Source organism: Anabrus simplex, chromosome 3 (assembly GCF_040414725.1).
Source record: "Anabrus simplex isolate iqAnaSimp1 chromosome 3, ASM4041472v1, whole genome shotgun sequence".
In the NCBI taxonomy this organism is placed as follows: domain Eukaryota; kingdom Metazoa; phylum Arthropoda; class Insecta; order Orthoptera; family Tettigoniidae; genus Anabrus; species Anabrus simplex.
In genome coordinates, this window is record NC_090267.1 from 514,523,614 (window position 1) to 514,542,435 (window position 18,822).

Consider the following 18,822-nt stretch of genomic DNA (forward strand, 5'->3'; position numbering starts at 1 on the left):
TTATTATTATTCAGTCTGAGGATCAGTGGTAAAGTGTTCATATCCAGGTACCAAGATCATAGGTTCAAATCCGGCAGTCGCAATCGGATCATGAGGGGCGGGAGAAAGTTCATTCGGCATTCCATGTCGTTCAATATTACTACGCGAAAGATCTCTGGTGATATATTTCGTGTTCATTCGTGCACAGGATCACTAATAACTTCTTCCTCACTAAGACTGCTGAAATCAGAGCCTAAAAAATCAAATATGCTTTGAATTTCGCTATTACTGAGCATTCGCGCGAGCAAGCAACTTCCTTCTCAGCCATCCTCACAACAACAGAATACAGATTTCTCGATCAATATTTTAATCAATTCTCTTTGCCAAAGAAGCATACCAGAGCACTCTGGTGACATTTTGAGACACCAAGAACAGATTTCAATTAGAAATGTTTCCAGAAAAAGCCAACAGATGTCACAAATGTCTCCAATATCCGACCTTGAATCCCGGTGTATCAGTCTGCTTGTGGGTTCCTGGCCCAGCCGCTCGAGCATGTACCAGTCCACTTACGGGTGCATAGGGGTTAATCTCCTCTCCTCGAGATCTTCCCGCACGCCATCCATCCATCTTCTTCTGAGTCCATCTCTCTCCCTTCTACTTTCCAGTCCAAGAAAAGTGTTCTCCTTCCCACATAGTTCTCATCCCTGCACTTACAGTGGAACCTTGACTATCCATTTCCGGAAACTACATTTTCTCGGAATATCCATTCAAATTACGTGGTCCGGCAAGCTCCTAATTAAACCATGTTGTAAAAATCCTGCATTATCCGTTCCTCGAAGAAATGATTTCCCAGATCAACCGTCCAGAAATTTCAGTCACATCAATGCTAAATCCTCGATCAAGCGTTTTTCAACAAACTGTCTATCACAAAAGAACGGCTACGGTGTACTTGTGAATCTTGGGATTAATGCTAGTTGCTTTACGTCGCACTGACACAGATAGGTCTTATGGCAATGATGGGATAGGAAAGGCCTAGGGGAAGGAAGCGGCCGTGGCTTTAATTAAGGTACAGCCCTAACATTTGCCTGGTGTGAAAATGGGAAATGGGAAACCATGGAAAACCATCTTCAGGGCTGCCAACAGTGGGGTACGAAGCCACTATCTCCCGGATGCGAGCTCCTAACCACATGGCCAACTCGCACGGTTTGGCGTTAATGCCCCTTCATTGCGATAACTAGAGCAAGTACTGTACCGGAAAAGCGAGCGGTGGTGAACATGTACAAGGGATCATCTTAACATTGAATTTGGGTGGTACTGTTTAGAGAAACCTCAAAAATCATAAAGCAGAGAGTGGCCACAATTGGAAGGAGACTGAGTGCATTACGACAGCTCTACTTGAAGACGGAACGTGTTTTGTCAAATGTTCATACTTGTAAAATGTCCACATTATGTCCAGGATTACGTGTTTATATTTTTACTTTTTTCAATTGTATTGTCAAACAGGTTTTTGGCACTTTCCTCAGGGCACTGGGCTTTCAGGCACAAATCGAAACTGCTCCTTCTTAACACAAACCTAGTATTTTAATATTATCGTATACAATTATGTTATCGAAACCAGAATGGATGTTGCACCTTAAATATATAAAGCCACAGAAGGTCTCGAGATTGCCAGGTCCTAATATAAGACTGGGAATTTTACTTTTTTTGTATTAAAATGTGTTAAAAGCCACAGTAGTTTTATTTGCACATGTTGCATTTAAAAAGTTTGTACAGTATCGTGTCGCACTCGTACTGACTTGTGCAGCAGCGCACTTTCCAGCTGAGCTCAAGGTCACGAATAACTGTAATTTCTGAAGTTTTGATGATATTTTTTCTCTTTCCAATTTGATTGTGATAAGTGACTAGCAGAGCTGAATATACCTGTAATGCAATCGAGAACTTTTGAGAATCAATACCTAAATTCTAAACAGTATTCTCAAGTTCAACATAACCTTTGAAATTCGCTGTAGGCCTAATTTACATGGTACCTGATTTCAAAACTGACTATGAACAGTACACCAGTGACCAAATAACAATGGGAGATTACGAAAAGAAGTGCAGGTGCTTTTGTATCTAATGTGCTTTATTTTATTAAATTACAGAATTAAAAACTACTTGCAGTCGATTGTTGTTTAGTTTGCCGTTATTAGATTTTTCGAAGAGTTTGGCTGATCAAAGTTGCTGAACTGAAAGAAGTTTCAATGGGAAAATGACGCAGTTTCCCCGTTAATTGAATATAAAGGATCGAGATTTTTAACTCGCATACCGGTAATGTTTGAAGCCGGTCCCACGGTCTAAATTGCCTGGCTCTCACCCAGAGGGCCCAGGTTCGATTTCCGGCCAGGTCAGGCATTTTTATCTGGATATGAGTGGTGGTTCCAGCTCCACTCAGCCTACGTAATTACCTTCAATTGACCAGGTATCTAATGGCGAGATGGCGACTCCGATCTAGAGAGCCAGGAATAACAGCCAGAAGGATTAGTCACATTGACCATGCATTACCTCATAATCTTCGGGCTTAGCAGCGGTCCCTCAGTGGACTAAGGACCATTTGAGCTGTAGTTTGGTTTGGTTTAGGAGTATTTGTAAGATTATAATTATACATATTTCATTTTTGTGATGTCTAGTCAAATTTTTTATGGTTTTCATTCATTACTGGATTTTCCGATTTCCCGTGTTGTAAGTTTTGTTTTATGGTCGATCCAAACACGGAAAATCAAGGTTTCATTGCAATATGGTCACATCAGACCAATCGTCTTTCTTGGACCTTCCTAGATATTTCAGTCACTTTAGCACTGCCTCGTACAAAGGAATTCTCGATGCGGTCTTTCCTTGTAACCCCATACAGCCTACTTTTAGCTGCACCGTTGACCAAGTTTCTACAGCATACAGCATTGCAGGTCTTGGTACACATTTATAGGCTTTCCCCTTTGTTTGGATATTTAGTCTCCTGTCATGGAGGACACCAGACAATCTTCTCCAGTTAGACCATGCAGCCTGATTTTGACAGGAAATTTCTAAATCCAGATTATCATCAACAGACATGGTGGATCCTAAATACTTGAAACTGTGCTCAGTTAAGCAGTACATTAATTAGTATCTTAGCATTATGTATCCACAGCTTTTGCATAGAACATCCTAGTTTAGTGCCTTCTTTCATATTCGAGTAGTAAGAACTAAGTTACTAGGCTAGTATTTTCAGTGTATTTCACCTTACCCTAACTTCTAACAGCTTGTACACTGACAGAGCAGCAAAGTGAACTTAAGTGAAGTGGTAGTAATCACATGCCTTAATAGTACGAAGCAGAATTGCATCACGTAGTAGGAAAATAAGTATAAGAATATGGTGAATAATTTAAGATGCTTGCATTGTCTTCACCATCACCATCAACCATTTCCCTCTTCCGTTCCCACCAGGTTGGCAAGTTCCTGGCACCTTTCCATCTTCCTCTATCCAACCACCATTTTTCCTCCCTAACTGTGCTGCAATTCAGATTTCTTCTAATAATAGTATTCTTTATCATTTTCAACTGCCTTAGTCCGTCTATCTGGGTTCTTATCAACTGCTTTGGCATCCTTCCCTCTTCCAACCTCTCAACATGTCCAAACCACTAAAGTTTATCCCTCTCCATTCTGTCGTAAAGATTTCGCAATATGCCCGTCCTCATTTTCTACTCTGTCCTTTCTTGTTTCTTGTATCACAGTTTCATTTCACTGGCCTGGATTTTATTCTCCTGCCTTTTGTTAGTGTCCAGGTCTCTACTGCATATGTCAATATTGGGCAGTAGTACACCTTGTACATCACCTCTTTATACTTCACTGGCACACCAGGTTTCTCACACTCTGGTTTAATGTATTTCCCTGTTACTGATCTCTCCTGCATCAGTTCACTTCCCCAGCTCTCCACAATTTCAGCATAATGTCCCTTTATTTCTATAATTCCTTTCCCTTCTCTTACTCCTCTGCCAAGTTGGGTCCAGAAGAGCACTGCTCTACCGTCTAAGCTACGCAGCCCAACTAAGAGACACAGAATCAAAAGGAGGTGCTGAGTTTATTCACAGAAGCTGCAAGATTCAATACCAAAAGGCAAAGCAGTCTGTAAGCACTATGTACGTACTTAGTTGTGCCGTAATAGTTTACAGAGATAACTATAATATATTAGATTGGTACCCCTGCTGTGATATTTGCAACAAAGCAATATTATCTTCCGAGCTTCCCTCTCTCTCTTCACCTTTGAAAGTGATTTTAATGTTCCACTGACTCAGTTAGGTCTTTTGGAGGCAATGAGATGGGAAAGACCAAGGAAGCAGCCATGGCCTTAATTAAAATACAGCCTAGTGTGAAAATGGTAAACCATGGGGAAACCAATTTAAGCGTTGCAAACAGTAGGGTTCAACCCCACCATCTGTCGAATGCAAACTGCTCACAGCTGCACGACCAACTCACTTATTAAGAGTCAGTCGCAACACAGTCAATGTGGAATGGAGAGATCGATGTGATCGCATCATCCAAGACTACAAGTGGAGGCTGTAAATAACAAGTAAATTTGTGCATGGAGTCATTAAGTGATACACTAAGACTTGCTCCGTCAGTGATAAGACTGGAGGTGATCTGTAACGCCAGCAGCCATCAAAGTTGTTTCAGAGAGAAATGTGTGTCGGGGCAAAGGGTGAATATTTTGGGTGATATGCATCTAGTCATGTATGTATGTATGTATGTATGTATGTATGTATGTATGTATGTATGTATGTATGTATGTACGTGGCAAGACTGACTTGCGAAGCCTTAAGGCCAAATTTCATGCAACATAAAGGACAGAATTATCACCCAGAATGAAGTGTGTTTCACATATCAATATTTGTGTTTGCAATGTGAACAGTTATTTGCTAATACTGTACCTGATGATCAACCAACTTGTACCGTAATTCACAATTCTTGAGCATTCAGGTGTTCTTTTTAATTTTCCACCAATTATTAATATGAAATTACCTTCAGTCCAATGGAAATTATCCAACGTATAACTCGCTCATTTGACCACACTAGAACATCCACGAGTTCATTTTCTGCTGCTTTCCGTCTCTCCTCTAGCTGCTTTCGGTCGTAGTTCAACCTCTTCAGACAGGAGATACCATACTGTAGGCTGGTCCTGTAAATGAAAAGTACCATTGAATTTTTTTACCTAAGCACCTCTATCATCAATGACAACTGTAGCTTGACATGTTTTCAGTACACTTTTTCTGTTTTCATTTTAGAATCATTACATGCGAAAGAAAACAAGGAAATCATTCACTTAAAGGAGAAATTACTTCCCACCTCTGTTTTTCATTTATAATGAAAATCATAGAGGAGAGAAATAAAAAATATTGTAATAGAAAACTGAAGGTGGTGATGTTGGGGGCAAATTGAGGGGTGTTGACTAGAGGAAAAAACCTTGAAATTGTGGAAAGCTTTGAGTACTGATGCAGGCTGCAGGAATAGACATCGGTATGAGGACACAACAGGGAAATGCGTTTGGTAGAAATTCACTAAGTGCAGCCTAAGTTTTATAGCATTATAAGGAATTTGAAATAGTACAAATCTTATGTGGAACACCTTGTAGAGGAGAGCAGCTCCCAGAAGTACAGTAATTTCATTTAGCACACACCAATCTCCATTGCTGAAGCACGCACTAGCATTTCCATTGGCTGTGACATAATTGGATATGACATCAGTCCTAGCACTCAAAACAAATACATTCCATTACCAACCCATGCACAATAAAAACAACTAAATGCAACCTGTAATCCCTTACAGAATGCCAAAAGCCTAAAGCTTATGCCCTTAGACACCCTTTGCTTAACCACAATCCCATGGTTTTGTCACCAGCTGGACTTAATCTATCCAGACCGATGGTTTTCTCACTAGCCAGACCTGACCTATCCAGACCGATGGTTTTCTCACTAGCCAGATCTGACCTATCCAGACCGATGATTTTCTCACTAGCCACACCTAACAAAATCCAGACCAATAGTTTTGTCACCAGCCAGCATGCTTTCACCTAACAATGTACCACTAGTTCATAAATTCAAAAGTTGGCAGCCTTGTACACCGCTCAATCACATCGACCGTGAGAAAGAAACAAATGACAGTGAAATCGTACCTGGATGTCTGTGTCTGGACTTTTGCCATGCATTTCATCAGCGTGTGAGGAACTTGATATGGAAGAAGAAAGTACCAAGAGGTGATGTATAAGATATATTACAAGCCCATACTGCGAGCTGGATACTAACAGAAAAGACAGGAGAGTAAAATCCAGGCCAGGGAAATGAAATTTTGAGAAGTATAATAGGTAAGACAAGAAAGGACAGAGTAAGAAATGAGAATGTCAGGATGGAAACCAAAACAGAAATGCTTTCAGACAAACTGGAGAGAAATAAAATGAGGTGGTTTGTACATGTACAAGATGGATGAGGAAACAATACTGAGGTGGGTGATTGAGGCTATGATTGAAGGAAGAAAACAAGGACTCAATCAAGAAGAGCAGCAATGGTGGCCAGTACACACAAGTAATTTGTTAATAATTTTAATAATTCATTTTTAATTTTAATATTTAACTCAGAAAATATAGGTCTGAGATTATCATTTTTAAATAGTTTCATTCTTTGTACTTGGGAATATGCTGATAGTGTATACAATAATCTTATCATCATTATTATTTCATTAGAGATCAACATACCGATGAAAGCTGTCCACCATTTTGAGCTGACCTCGAAGATCCTTCTTATTCAAGTGATCCAACATTCTAGCGTCCACCAGACATTCCATGAATGTAGTACGGTACTGCGGCAGGCCTAACGATGGCAACCACGAGTTACCGATCCACTCATGGTTCATGTCTCCAAAAGCTAATGTGGTGCGCGATGTCTTTGGTGCCGAGGGGCTGGTGAGGGATACCATTTCCTGTATTGCTAGTCGTAGCTTCAGTCGATGTAGAGGATTGCTGCAACAAAATAAATCAAACTAAGAATAAACATACATTTTGCAGCATTTGACATGGATAAAAATAAAGCAAATAATGTAGCTCCATGAAAAACTACTTTTATAATCTGACTAACCAGTGATTAAAAAAAGAAAAAAAGGAAAGAAATACTGCATTTATAAATATTTAATATTTATACTACAGTGCCAGGAAGCATTTGATTCTTAGCAAAAATGTTGAAGATTAGAATGGTAATAAGTCTTATGACCGAGCTCGATAGCTGCAGTCACTTAAGTGCGGCCAGTATCGAGTATTTGGGAGATAGTAGGTTCGAACCCCACTGTCGGCAGCCCTGAAAATGGTTTTCCGTGGTTTCCCATTTTCACACCAGGCAAATGCTGGGGCTGTACCTTAATTAAGGCCACGCCCGCTTCCTTCCTTTCCTGTCCCATCGTCGCCATAAGACCTATCTGTGTTTGCGCAACGTAAAGCAACTAGCAAAAAAAAAAAAAAAGTCTTACGCAATTTAATTTAAGAAATAAAGAGATACAGTACAGAGACACAGTAGTCATGAACCACAATTTTGGTTTTATTTACCTATAGACAAGGTTTATTTATGGCAGAAAGTGGTTGTAGATGCTGAGAGAAAAGAAGGCGGAAATAAATCCGTTTCACCCACTCCACTAAGATCTAGGTTGAAATCCAGATAAAGTTTCCTCAGTCCGACTATGTTTCCACAAAGAACCAGAGAACAGGTGTGGGTTCCTCGTTGTGACCTCCTTCAAACATGGATGAAACCTGCTGAATGTTTACCTACTCAACTGGTCAGGCTATTGCAAAGAACCAACACAATTTGACTGTGGAGGAGAACAGACAATGCCCACTCTGTCCTGAATCATGCAGTGATGGAGAGTTAATTCCTGATTCTGGGTGAAGATTATTTAATTTTTTCCCTTAAAGACGGAATTCCTTAATTGTTATTCTGAAATATTCTATTATTTCACACAATCATAAAATGTTAAAATTTATATACATAGGTTCTGACTCAAGTAAATAAATATCACATTCATCAGTTACCAAAATAAAAATGTTTGTCGAAGGCAGTTTTGACTAATAATAGAGAATCGTGTAAAGTAATAACATGTTCACTACCTGTTTCTGAGAGGGACACTTGAATGCCTTAACGTGCATTACTTAATAAAATTGACCATTACTCCTGAACTATAAACGTTAGAAACATGATACTTTGTGCTAACCTCTAGTAAATATTTAGGGTGTGATATCAGGTGTCACAGGTTCCAAAATATGTCTAATTTTATACAGCCTATCTGTACTTTTGGCATAATGATTACTGTCACTGTAGTGAAGAAAGGAAAGAATATGAAGGAAGCGTATTCGGAACACTGTTTTAGAAAATATCGGGGTATGAAAAACAGGGTCTTCATTGTTATATCAGGATTTTGGAATAATCGGTTTCCACAATTGCATGAACGAATTCTTCGTGAAAGACCGGGACACCGCGCCTATCACTTGACTCGCGTATAGATTGGTCTGCTCACACACACAGTGATAAAATACGTCATTCATGAAAATACTCACCTAACTCAAAATATCCTGCTCATTTTCTGTTTGAACGTTTATACCTGAATTCTCTCTAAACGATGGAACAGGTGGACAATAACTAGGATGATATGTATCAGGCACTTCACTTTCCTTTATAGGCCTATTGGATTCGGGAATCGGAATTTCCTCATCACTCTCACTTTCACTATCTGAGTCTATTTCAGGAATAAGTTCATCACCAGAATACTCGTTGTGAACAATATCTAATAATTAATCTTCCGTAAGAAACTTTGTTTTATAAGCCATTATAGTACACTCGGTAAGAACGACACGCACTGCTTTGGAATCTGAAGTACCGTCTTGACACGCGAGGAAGTGCTGAGATATTCCCGCTAAAACAGCTATAATCCCACTCAACGCGAGGGTTATCTCAAAAAGGTCAACCAACTTCCTGCTACAACCAGTAACGCTAACTAAGGTGTAAGAATGCATAGATGACGAATATAAACAGCATTGCTTCGCGCGGAACATTAAACGTCTTACGCCGTCCACGGCCCGTAACATAGGAGCAAGCTTAAACGTCTTACGCCGTCCACGGTCCGCAATGAGTTAATGAGAGCACCAGATTTTTTTCTAGAGACACCTGAAGCGTGGAGTTGTAATTATTATGACTATTTAACAAGTAACTACAAAAGTTAAAGAATAAATGAAACAAATGAAACACAGACGTATTCCTAATAAAACTTTCAGCATGGTCTTTGTGCTGGAGTGTCAGCTTCATCAGAACAACACAGTGTGGTCCATGTATCACTGAAACTGTTTCAGTGTGCTACTGATGATGATGATGAAAAAAATTGAAATGGCGTATGGCTTTTTTAGTGCCGAGATATCCCAGGACGGGTTCGGCCTACCAGGTGCAGGTCTTTTGATTTGACTCCCGTAGGCGACCTGCGCACCGTGATGAGGATGAAATGATGATGAAGACAACACATACACCCGGCCCCCATGCCAGCGAAATTAACCAATGATGGTTAAAATTCCTGACCCTGCCGGGAATCGAACCCTGGACCCCTGTGACCACAGGCCAGCACGCTAACCATTTAGCCATGGAGCCGGACATGATGACGATGATGCTGATTGTTTTTCAAAGGGCCCTAACAGCTAGGTCATCGGTCTCTAATGGTATGAGGTGCAACTAAATTAAAATTAAAACTTAAAAATGTATCCACTGACTAGAATCTAAAATGAATGATGATGATGAAAAATGATAGTGAAACAAAAAAATCAGTGGATCCAATTTACACTGCCTTAATTACAGTACTGGGTTAATGCTTATTATCTAAAGGCATCCAATATCCAGGTCACCGGCCCGTTATAACTACTAAAGCAGCACAGGCAACGTAGATCCATGGTGCTTCTCACAGGATGGTACTAATCGCAAGTAACATCGAGCTATGGTGTTCCTCACATAATGGTATTAATCCCAAGTAGTCTCATGGTTCTAAAATCATCATCCCTCAGTCATCCCTTTTAGTCACCTCTTACGACAAGCAGGGGATACAGTGGGTGTATTCTTCATCTGGATTCTCCACCCACAGAGGGTCAGTGGCTATTCTGATTATTTATATACAAATAAGTGCACATAAAATTAAAGTGATAACTCAAAAACAATAGAATTGTGGTGACAGACACATGATTGGTTAATGTCTCAGTTTTTATTTAATTTATCACATGACCTTTCGTGCTCAAGTTTGCTTCGCCTGGTGCAGGTTTTTCCATACAATGCACATCCAACCTCTCTGTTACTCGCACACACGCTTAACTGGAGCTTCCCGCTGTGCCAGCATGAGCCATCTGGTGACCAATGAGCGTACCACTACAGTTCCAACGGTGAAACACAAATTCTCATTATTGTAGAAGACTTCCTTGTGAACAGTCGAGATTTTCTTCTGAAGATGCGGAGCAACGTTCTCTGTACAGAGCTCCACCTTGTTTGATTGACACGGCATAAGCCCACGTCATGGCCGTGAAAGCATCAGTGTTAACATAAGTAAATCACGAACAATAATAAGCAATGAGGTGGCACCACCAACAGTAGCACATTACTAGACTTATGTCATAGTTTGTCACATAACTAACAACTTGCAAAACCTTCAGATAAAAAAGTGGTAAGGAACAACCTTATTTGATTTGGGATGCCTCCAAGTTAACAATTAAAGAGCATTTTGTTTTTGCATCCATCTCAAGTAAATGGCCAACCATTACTCAACTTTGTGAATGGGACAAACGTCCTGGTCTAAGATCAATGAGAATTCAGTTGTGAAGTGTCTTTTGAAGTGTGATATCAGAAACATCCTAGATGGAAGCGAGGGTCGTCATCTCTGTGAATCTGAGGATTCCATTTCTAATGCATTAAATGAGGAAGGAACTTCTGAAGACAGCAAAGGAAGTAGACTCCTTAAGGTCAGTAAACTATTCTTATCCTCAGTTATGTATATTTTTCTTTAATTTTTTAATTTCTCCCCCCAAGAAAATCTTCCATTCTTTTGCATGCATCTCATACAATGGAATACATCTTATACTCTGACAAATAACATAATGAAGCAATAGATGGCAGTAGTGACTGTTTTAAGAGAAAGTACAACACTATCAGGAGGAAAATATTGGCAAAAGAATGGGTAGGGCCAAAAGGGGTGTGAAAATGAAAAATTTCATACACCTCGCAAACCTCACAAGGAGACTCACACTCCCGGTTCCCCTTTTAGGCACCTCTTCCCCAACCGCAGAGGATTGAAGCAATTAGTTACTCTCTTCAGGGACATTCTAGGGATTTATGCAAATATTTTTAACAGAAAGTTCATTTCTAAAGGGCTTAGGCTACATCTGCATCACAGAGGTGGCTTGCTTATCACCTAGATGGTGGATAATATATAGATAAGAAAAGGTTCCACCTTATCAACACAATTTTATTATTAACTACAGGACTGGTTTCGACCCTAAACAGTCATCGTCAGCTGTACGTTGATACCTTTACATATGTCAAATAATAGTTAATGTGCTTTTCTAAATGGAGAAGCCATGGGGAAGCATTATGTCCAAGCGTCCAAATTGGGCATGTTTGAGAGTAAAATGGTTAATATAATACAAATCAGGTACTTAGGTGTGGAGTTATCTTTTAGGCCTAAAATTCGTTTGTGGAACTTAACTTAAACTTAATTCTAAATTACAAGTACATTAAACACTTTAAAATACATAATGCTTGTTAAAATCGCATATTAAAATACACAGTACATGTGGAGACATTTTAACACAAAATAGGACATCCTAAGAGAGCACACTGCCTATGAACGCAAGCACTGATTTATTCTATAACTATACTGGACTCGAACATCGATTTACGCAAGATGTATAAATTCATTTCAACAAAAGTGTTTTATAGGCATAATTATAAAGGACATGATGCTTCCCCATGGCTTCTCCATTTAGAAAGGCACATTAAGTATTATTTGACATATGTAAAGGTATCAATGTACAGCTGATGATGACTGTTTAGGGTCGAAACTGGTCCTGTAGTTAATAATAAAATTGTATTGATAAGGTGGAACCTTATCTTATCTATATATTAGTGAACTATCAATACGGAAATGAAACTTGTAAATCAAGATAGATGGTGGATAGTCGCTAGGATTCATCCATCAAGATAACAATTAAGTAAAAGGTTCCACCTGATCGATACATTTTTTTAATTATTTAGCCTTAAAAACTTACAGAACATGTTTCGATTGCTTAGCAATCATCATCAGCTGTTTCGCTTAAAGCTTAGGTGAAAACGCATAAAACATTTCATAATTAAAATTAAAATGTGTTAGTAAGGGACGTTTAAGTGGTGAGGGAGGATGAATGGGGGAGGGGGGTGTTTGTTAGTTAAGATTAAAGTTGTACAAATTAAAAACTATTCTAAACTAAAACATCTTTGATTTAATTCGTTGTCACTTGCACTGGTTCATTATTAAGTTCGACAGTTTTCTGTTAATGCTCTTGCACACTGTTATACAATATCGATACAGAATGAAGTGGATAGTACAGTAGAGTCTCGATTATCCGACTTAAACGGGACCTGGAGTGCGTCGGATCACCGAAAATGTCGGATAATACGGAATAACTTTGAAAATGAACTAAAACAAACAGGAAGGCTAGTGTATTATGTACTATGTTTTACGGGACTCTATTTATTGACTTATTAATTCAATTGTACAGTAGATGCAGTACTCTTTTCTTACTACGCCTGTAGCCATGTGCAGACGTCTTGGCTTGGGCTACAAGAGTTTTGATGTCAGCATCTTGAAATTCAGCCCAGTCTCAACACAATTAAAAATCTGATCACCGGTTAATCCTTCAGCAAGAATTATTTCTTGAAATTGTCTTTTAAATTTCACAACCTCATCGGATTTAGCTGACAGTTTTCCTCCACAGATATTAAGCTGCCCAAGGCCGTACCGTTTTTTTCCACCGATCAAGCTACCCAGCACTAGCAGTAAAATTAGGGTCCCTTTATTAAACTCCTTCTGGATATACACCGCCATTTCTTGCAGAATGGGGCCAGATATTGACAAGCCCTTTTCCTGGTTTTTAGTGAACCAAAGAAATAGTGCTTCACTTACTTTTTCGTACTCACTTTTTTCATTGTTTTTTTTTTCTTTCTAATTTTCAGTGCATCACTTGTTGCTCTGGTAGAGCACCACTTTTCAATTTATTCCCTCGTATGTTTCCAGTCTCCCACTGTAACACGTCCAACACCATAATCTGAAGCCATTTGTTAAAGAGTTTCCCCTTTGTCCAGTCTCTTTAACCCACTTTACTTGTCTTCCACAGAAACAATCACTTTCTTATGTTTACTCGCCATACTCACAGAGGATATGAAAACTATAACATCCGCACCCAACCAATACTACACTGAACAATCCTACCGCATGACTGCCAGGGCTTGTCCCACAGTCGCACCCTCTACACCCCGTGTCCCAGAATTGCATCTACCTAAAGATCAAATTAAGACTATCAGTGTCGGATAACACGGAGTGTCGGATAAGCGAAGGTCGGTTGAGCGAGACTCTACTGTATGTAATAGGATTCATCCAAGCGAATGGAATGGCCCGGTTCCCTGAGTAGTCACGAAGCGTGAATGAACTGGGCTGTTCTTCCATCTAGGCAGAAATGTGAACTTTTTTTGTACTCGCCGTACCTTTTACCTAACTTTTGTTCACTTTTCACTGGACTTGCGTCTTTAAATGAAAATTAAAGTGTGTATTACAAACAAAAGGATACCTTGGTCTTTTACTTGCCTCAAAGTGATGATGAGTCATTATTTGGGTGATATGCATTTCCTATAGCTGGTGTCCTGCTTTTGCAGTGTATCTTGAATTTTAGTAAGCAGAATATTGAACGTTTCTGTAGTCATTCGTAAATACTCAAAAAAATGTCTCCAGATGAATTTGTATCTGTTTGTAGAGAAGATTAAATGACCCATTCACAGACCTAGGCTCATTTACTTTGTGTACCTAACAAGAAGAAGAATGCAAGTAAAATGGTTTGTACTTCAAACTAGAATTCTCAATAAGAAGTCATTTTCTTCCTAACTTCAACAGAGAAGTTTTTAGCCTTGAGAGCAACTAACACAGCTCCGGGCAGTGTGGCCACCATATATCCTACGTACGTTCCTATCTACATACCTATCTAGGCACCTACCCATGCAAACCACCTCCAATGCGGACGTAGCCTTAAGAAATAGAGTGCCTTTCATAATAACCTCCTCCTTCTCCTTCAGCATTTATAAGCTATAGAGCGTTCCAACCTTAAATTGCAGTACAGCAGTAATGGGATAATTCCGTCTCTTTCCTTCTTCCATGTTTTGCGGGTAGCGCTGTCCTACTCTAATCCAGCGGGTTTGCCAAATATCCGTAAATCAGAATGTTATCGGTTAAAATGGGTGAATATCGTGTTATGTACAGAATTTTAAGGCGCATTTGATGCCGTTAACAAAAAAAATGTAAAAAAAGTAATTTAGTGTGAAAATCGTAATATAATGGAAAGTTTCGCCAAATGCAAAATCTTCACTGCATAGCACTTATGTCATAACCCCTGTTTTATATTCATTATTTTCCTAATTTTTTCACTGCTGGTAAAGAAACATTTCAGCTCGATGTAGATAAGTTTATCTTTAAATTTAAATGATAACAAAATGCAGTACATGCGTTTATTTTCAGTCATGTTCAGGCAATTTTATGTGCAGGCACGAAAAAGTCAGCCGCTGGCCAGCGTCTTTCCTACTGAATTTATATGGGGGGTCAAAGCGAGGCAAAGAGTCTTCAGATATGGAAGTTATTTTTAAAACAATCTCAAAGTTCTTATCTTGCTTAGTTCTTAATTTGTGATAGGAAGAATATCTCCTTGAATTTTGGTTTCGCGCGTGACTCGGCTGGCTGGCTGTGTGGCTGGTTGAAGTACCGGTAGTGATCTCCCAAACATGCGCTTTTAACATTTCCTGACAGACGCATGCAGTGCAGTGCTCATTTCGTCAGTAGTATGTATTTTTTTTTGCTAGGGGCTTTACGTCGCACCGACACAGATAGGTCTTATGGCGACAATGGGATGGGAAAGGCCTAGGAGTTGGAAGGAAGCGGCCGTGGCCTTAATTAAGGTACAGCCCCAGCATTTGCCTGGTGTGAAAATGGGAAACCACGGAAAACCATTTTTAGGGCTGCCGATAGTGGGATTCGAACCTACTATCTCCCGGATGCAAGCTCACAGCAGCGCACCTCTACGCGCACGGCCAACTCGCCCGGTAGTAGTATGTATAACAGTGATTAAATACATATCAGTGACATATGTAGGCTACAATTCTTGAGGGAAAGTGTATTTCGTTTGTGTGGTTCGTGAGTTCGTGCTCGTGCCTGGGGATCTAATTTCGAAGAAAAAGTGCAGAAGGATCATGGTGTGGTTAAAGCAAAGCAAACGGTCTTCGGATATGGAGGTTATTTTTAAATCATACCTGGAGTCCTTATCTCGTTACCTCTTAATTTATGATGGGAGAACGTCTCGTTTGTTTACGTTTCACGAGTAACTCGGCTGGCCGAGCTTTTAAATATACTGACAGCCGTGTGCAGTGGTGTTCATTTAATCAGTATTATAAGACTGATTAAATAAAGATCAGTGATATATATATAATATTTAAGAGGCCGAGTGCAGGTCTTTCGAGTTGACGCCGCATAAGCGACCTGCGCGTCTACAAGAATGGGGCCCTACCTGTGATGAATTCCAATGCTGAAGACAGCACACACACACCCAGCTCCCGAGCCATTGGAATTAACCAATGAAAGTTAAAATCCCCGACCCGTCCGGGAATCGAACTCGAGGCCCTCTGGACCAAAGACCAGCGCGCTGACCATTTAGCAATGGAGCCGGACAAGTTCAGTGATAAATGTATAGTTTTTGAGGACAATTGGATTGTGTTTGTTGTGTTTGTGTAGTCCGTGTAGTTGTCAGTTCGTGCTCGTGCTCGTGCGGGGGGTTCTTAGTTCGAAGAAAAAGTGCAGAAGGATGTGCAATGGATCGTCAAATTAAAAAGAAACGTTCCGTAGGTAAACTCATGGGAAAATAACGCAATATTATAATGAGTGTCCTGGATTATTTTTTACAGACTATGAATATTAGCAGCGCAGTCAGTGAAACAGCTAAAGCTACAGGTTGTTCCGAAAGAACAATCTATGCTATAAGGAAGGAACACACACGTGGTCATTTGCGAACTCCCGCAAAAAAAAAGGCAAAAAAGAGAAGGACAGCAGAAAAATGCAAGGAAAATTAAATATGATGAAATTGTGCGAAGTGGAGTGCGTCGGGTAGTTCACTCTCTCTCATTTGCTAATATACCACCGACATTGAACGTGATTTTGAGTTGGGTAAATGGAGAAGATTCTTTGCCACGATTTTCCAAAACTACTTTGTATCGCTTCTTACATGATATAGGCTTCCGTTATTTAAGACGGTGTAATAAAGCAGCTTTCACTGAAACCAATGAAATTATTAATTGGAGGCACAGATATCTCAGGGAGATAAAACGTTTGAGGGCACAAATTAAAGCTATAATTTACACAGATGAATCGTGGGTAAATATTGGGCAGACAGTGACAAAAGGATGGATGGATACGACAGTGAAAAGTGCACAGCAGGCTACCATTGAAGGGATGAGTTTGGGACTTAGGCCACCGAAAAGCCGAGGACCGTGATTTGCCGTAGTCCACGCGGGTAATGAACATGGTTTTGTTCCAAATGCTGAACTAATATTTTTATGCCATAAAAAAATAAGAAATTGGGCAAATTACGTGAACGAAGTCAAGAAAAATGAAAGAGATTTGTGGAAAGCAGACGAATTACAGGACGATGTCGACGATGAAAAGTTTTTAATACGACTTTCTTCATCGTCCGGATCATCCTCAAGTTCATCTCCCGAACCCGGTTCGTCCAAAGCTGGAACATCAGGCCTTGCAGAAATTATAGGTGTACGTCCAATGTCTGAGAGCAACGCCAGTGATTAAGGTATGCTGTATTTATTCTACCATCCTAAAAATGTTAATTTATGAATGAATGAACTTAAAATTACAAAATTACAAAACGAAATATGTGGAACTGTGACGCCCTGTTTGGGTCACACTCGAGCGTGATCTTCACGAGTCGATTTCGCAACAGCGCGCTCCATCTACGCTGTACTGCAATTTAAGGTTGGAACGCTCTATACATCTATTACAAACAAGTGACCATTGTGTCTGTGATGATGGGGCCCTACCTGCGATGAATTCTAATGGTGAAGATGGCACACACGCCCAGTCTCCGAGCCAGAGGAATTAACCAATGAGGCTTAAAATTCCTGGCTTGGCTGGGAATTGAACCTGGGACACCATGAACCAAAGGACAGCACACTAACCATTTAGCCGAGACACCTGGCAAACTCTACTGATTTGCTTAAACATTTTACAGTAGGAAACAGGACACTTGAGCAGTTGCAAAACAGTTGAAAAGCCAAGCCAACTCGTAGGAAGTATTTTAGATTTTCTTACTAGTGTTAACAACCTGAATTGTTCATATGCATTCTGTGACAAATTCTGTATTATTTTCTTCTGTTTTAAAAATATGCAGGTCCTGGGAGGCTTGCGTGTCCCAATGATGCAGATAGCCGAGCCGCAGGTGCAACCATATCGGATGGGTATCTGTTGAGAGACCAGACTAACGAATGGTTCATCGAAAGGGGGGTAGCAGCCTTTCGGTAGTTGCAAGGGCGGCAGTCTAGATGATTGACTGATACGGCCTTGTAATAATACTCAACATGGCTTAGCTGTGTTGATACTGCTACACGGCTGAAAGCAACGGGAAACTACAGCCGTAACCACCTCCCGAGGACATGCAGCTCTCTCTGTATGAATGATGTACTGATGATGGCTTCCTCCCGGGTAAAATATTCCGGAGGTAAACATAGTCCCCCATTCGGATCTCCGGGTGGGGACTACACGAGAGGGGGCGATCATCAGGAAGATGGATACTGACATTCTGCGAGTCGGAGCGTGGAATGTTAGAAGTTTGAATCGTTGTGGTAGGTTAGAGAATCTGAAAAGGGAGATGGATAGGCTAAAGTTGGATGTAGCTGGTATAAGTGAAGTACGTTGGCAGGAAGAACAGGATTTTCGGTCAGGCAACTACCGAATTATCAACACGAAATCAAACAGGGGTAATGCAGGAGTTGGTTTAATAATGAATAAGAAAATAGGGCAGCGGATAAGCTACTACGACCAGCATAGTGAAAGAATTACTGTCGCCAAGATAGACACCAAACCAATGCCCACCACAATAGTGCAGGTCTATATGCCTACTAGTTCAGCGGATGATGAAGAAATCAAAAGAATATATGAGGAGATAGAGGATTTAATACAATATGTAAAAGGTGACGAGAATCTAATTGTGATGGGAGACTGGAATAGTGTGGTAGGCCAAGGAAGAGAAGGTAGTACAGTAGGAGAATTTGGATTGGGGCAAAGGAACGAAAGAGGAAGTCGGCTGGTTGAATTCTGCACTGACCATAATTTAGTCCTCACCAATACTTGGTTCAAACACCACAAACGACGGCTGTATACGTGGACGAGACCTGGAGACACTGGAAGGTATCAAATAGACTTCATTATGATTAGGCAGAGATTCAGAAACCAGGTGTTGGATTGCAAAACTTTCCCAGGAGCAGACAT

The 18,822-nt window shown here is 40.2% G+C and overlaps 1 protein-coding gene across 1 annotated transcript in view; it reads right to left on the minus strand.

Moving 5' to 3' along the window:
• Window positions 1-18,822, minus strand: part of Liprin-alpha (PTPRF interacting protein alpha) — a 256,453-nt gene that overhangs the window by 6,647 nt on the left and 230,984 nt on the right. Inside the window, exons 21-22 of the mRNA XM_068226883.1 lie at window positions 6,734-6,997; window positions 5,008-5,164 (exon numbers count right to left, since the gene is read on the minus strand). Of these exons, the coding sequence (XP_068082984.1) occupies window positions 5,008-5,164; window positions 6,734-6,997 (421 nt within the window). The remainder of the gene's footprint in view (window positions 1-5,007; window positions 5,165-6,733; window positions 6,998-18,822) is intronic.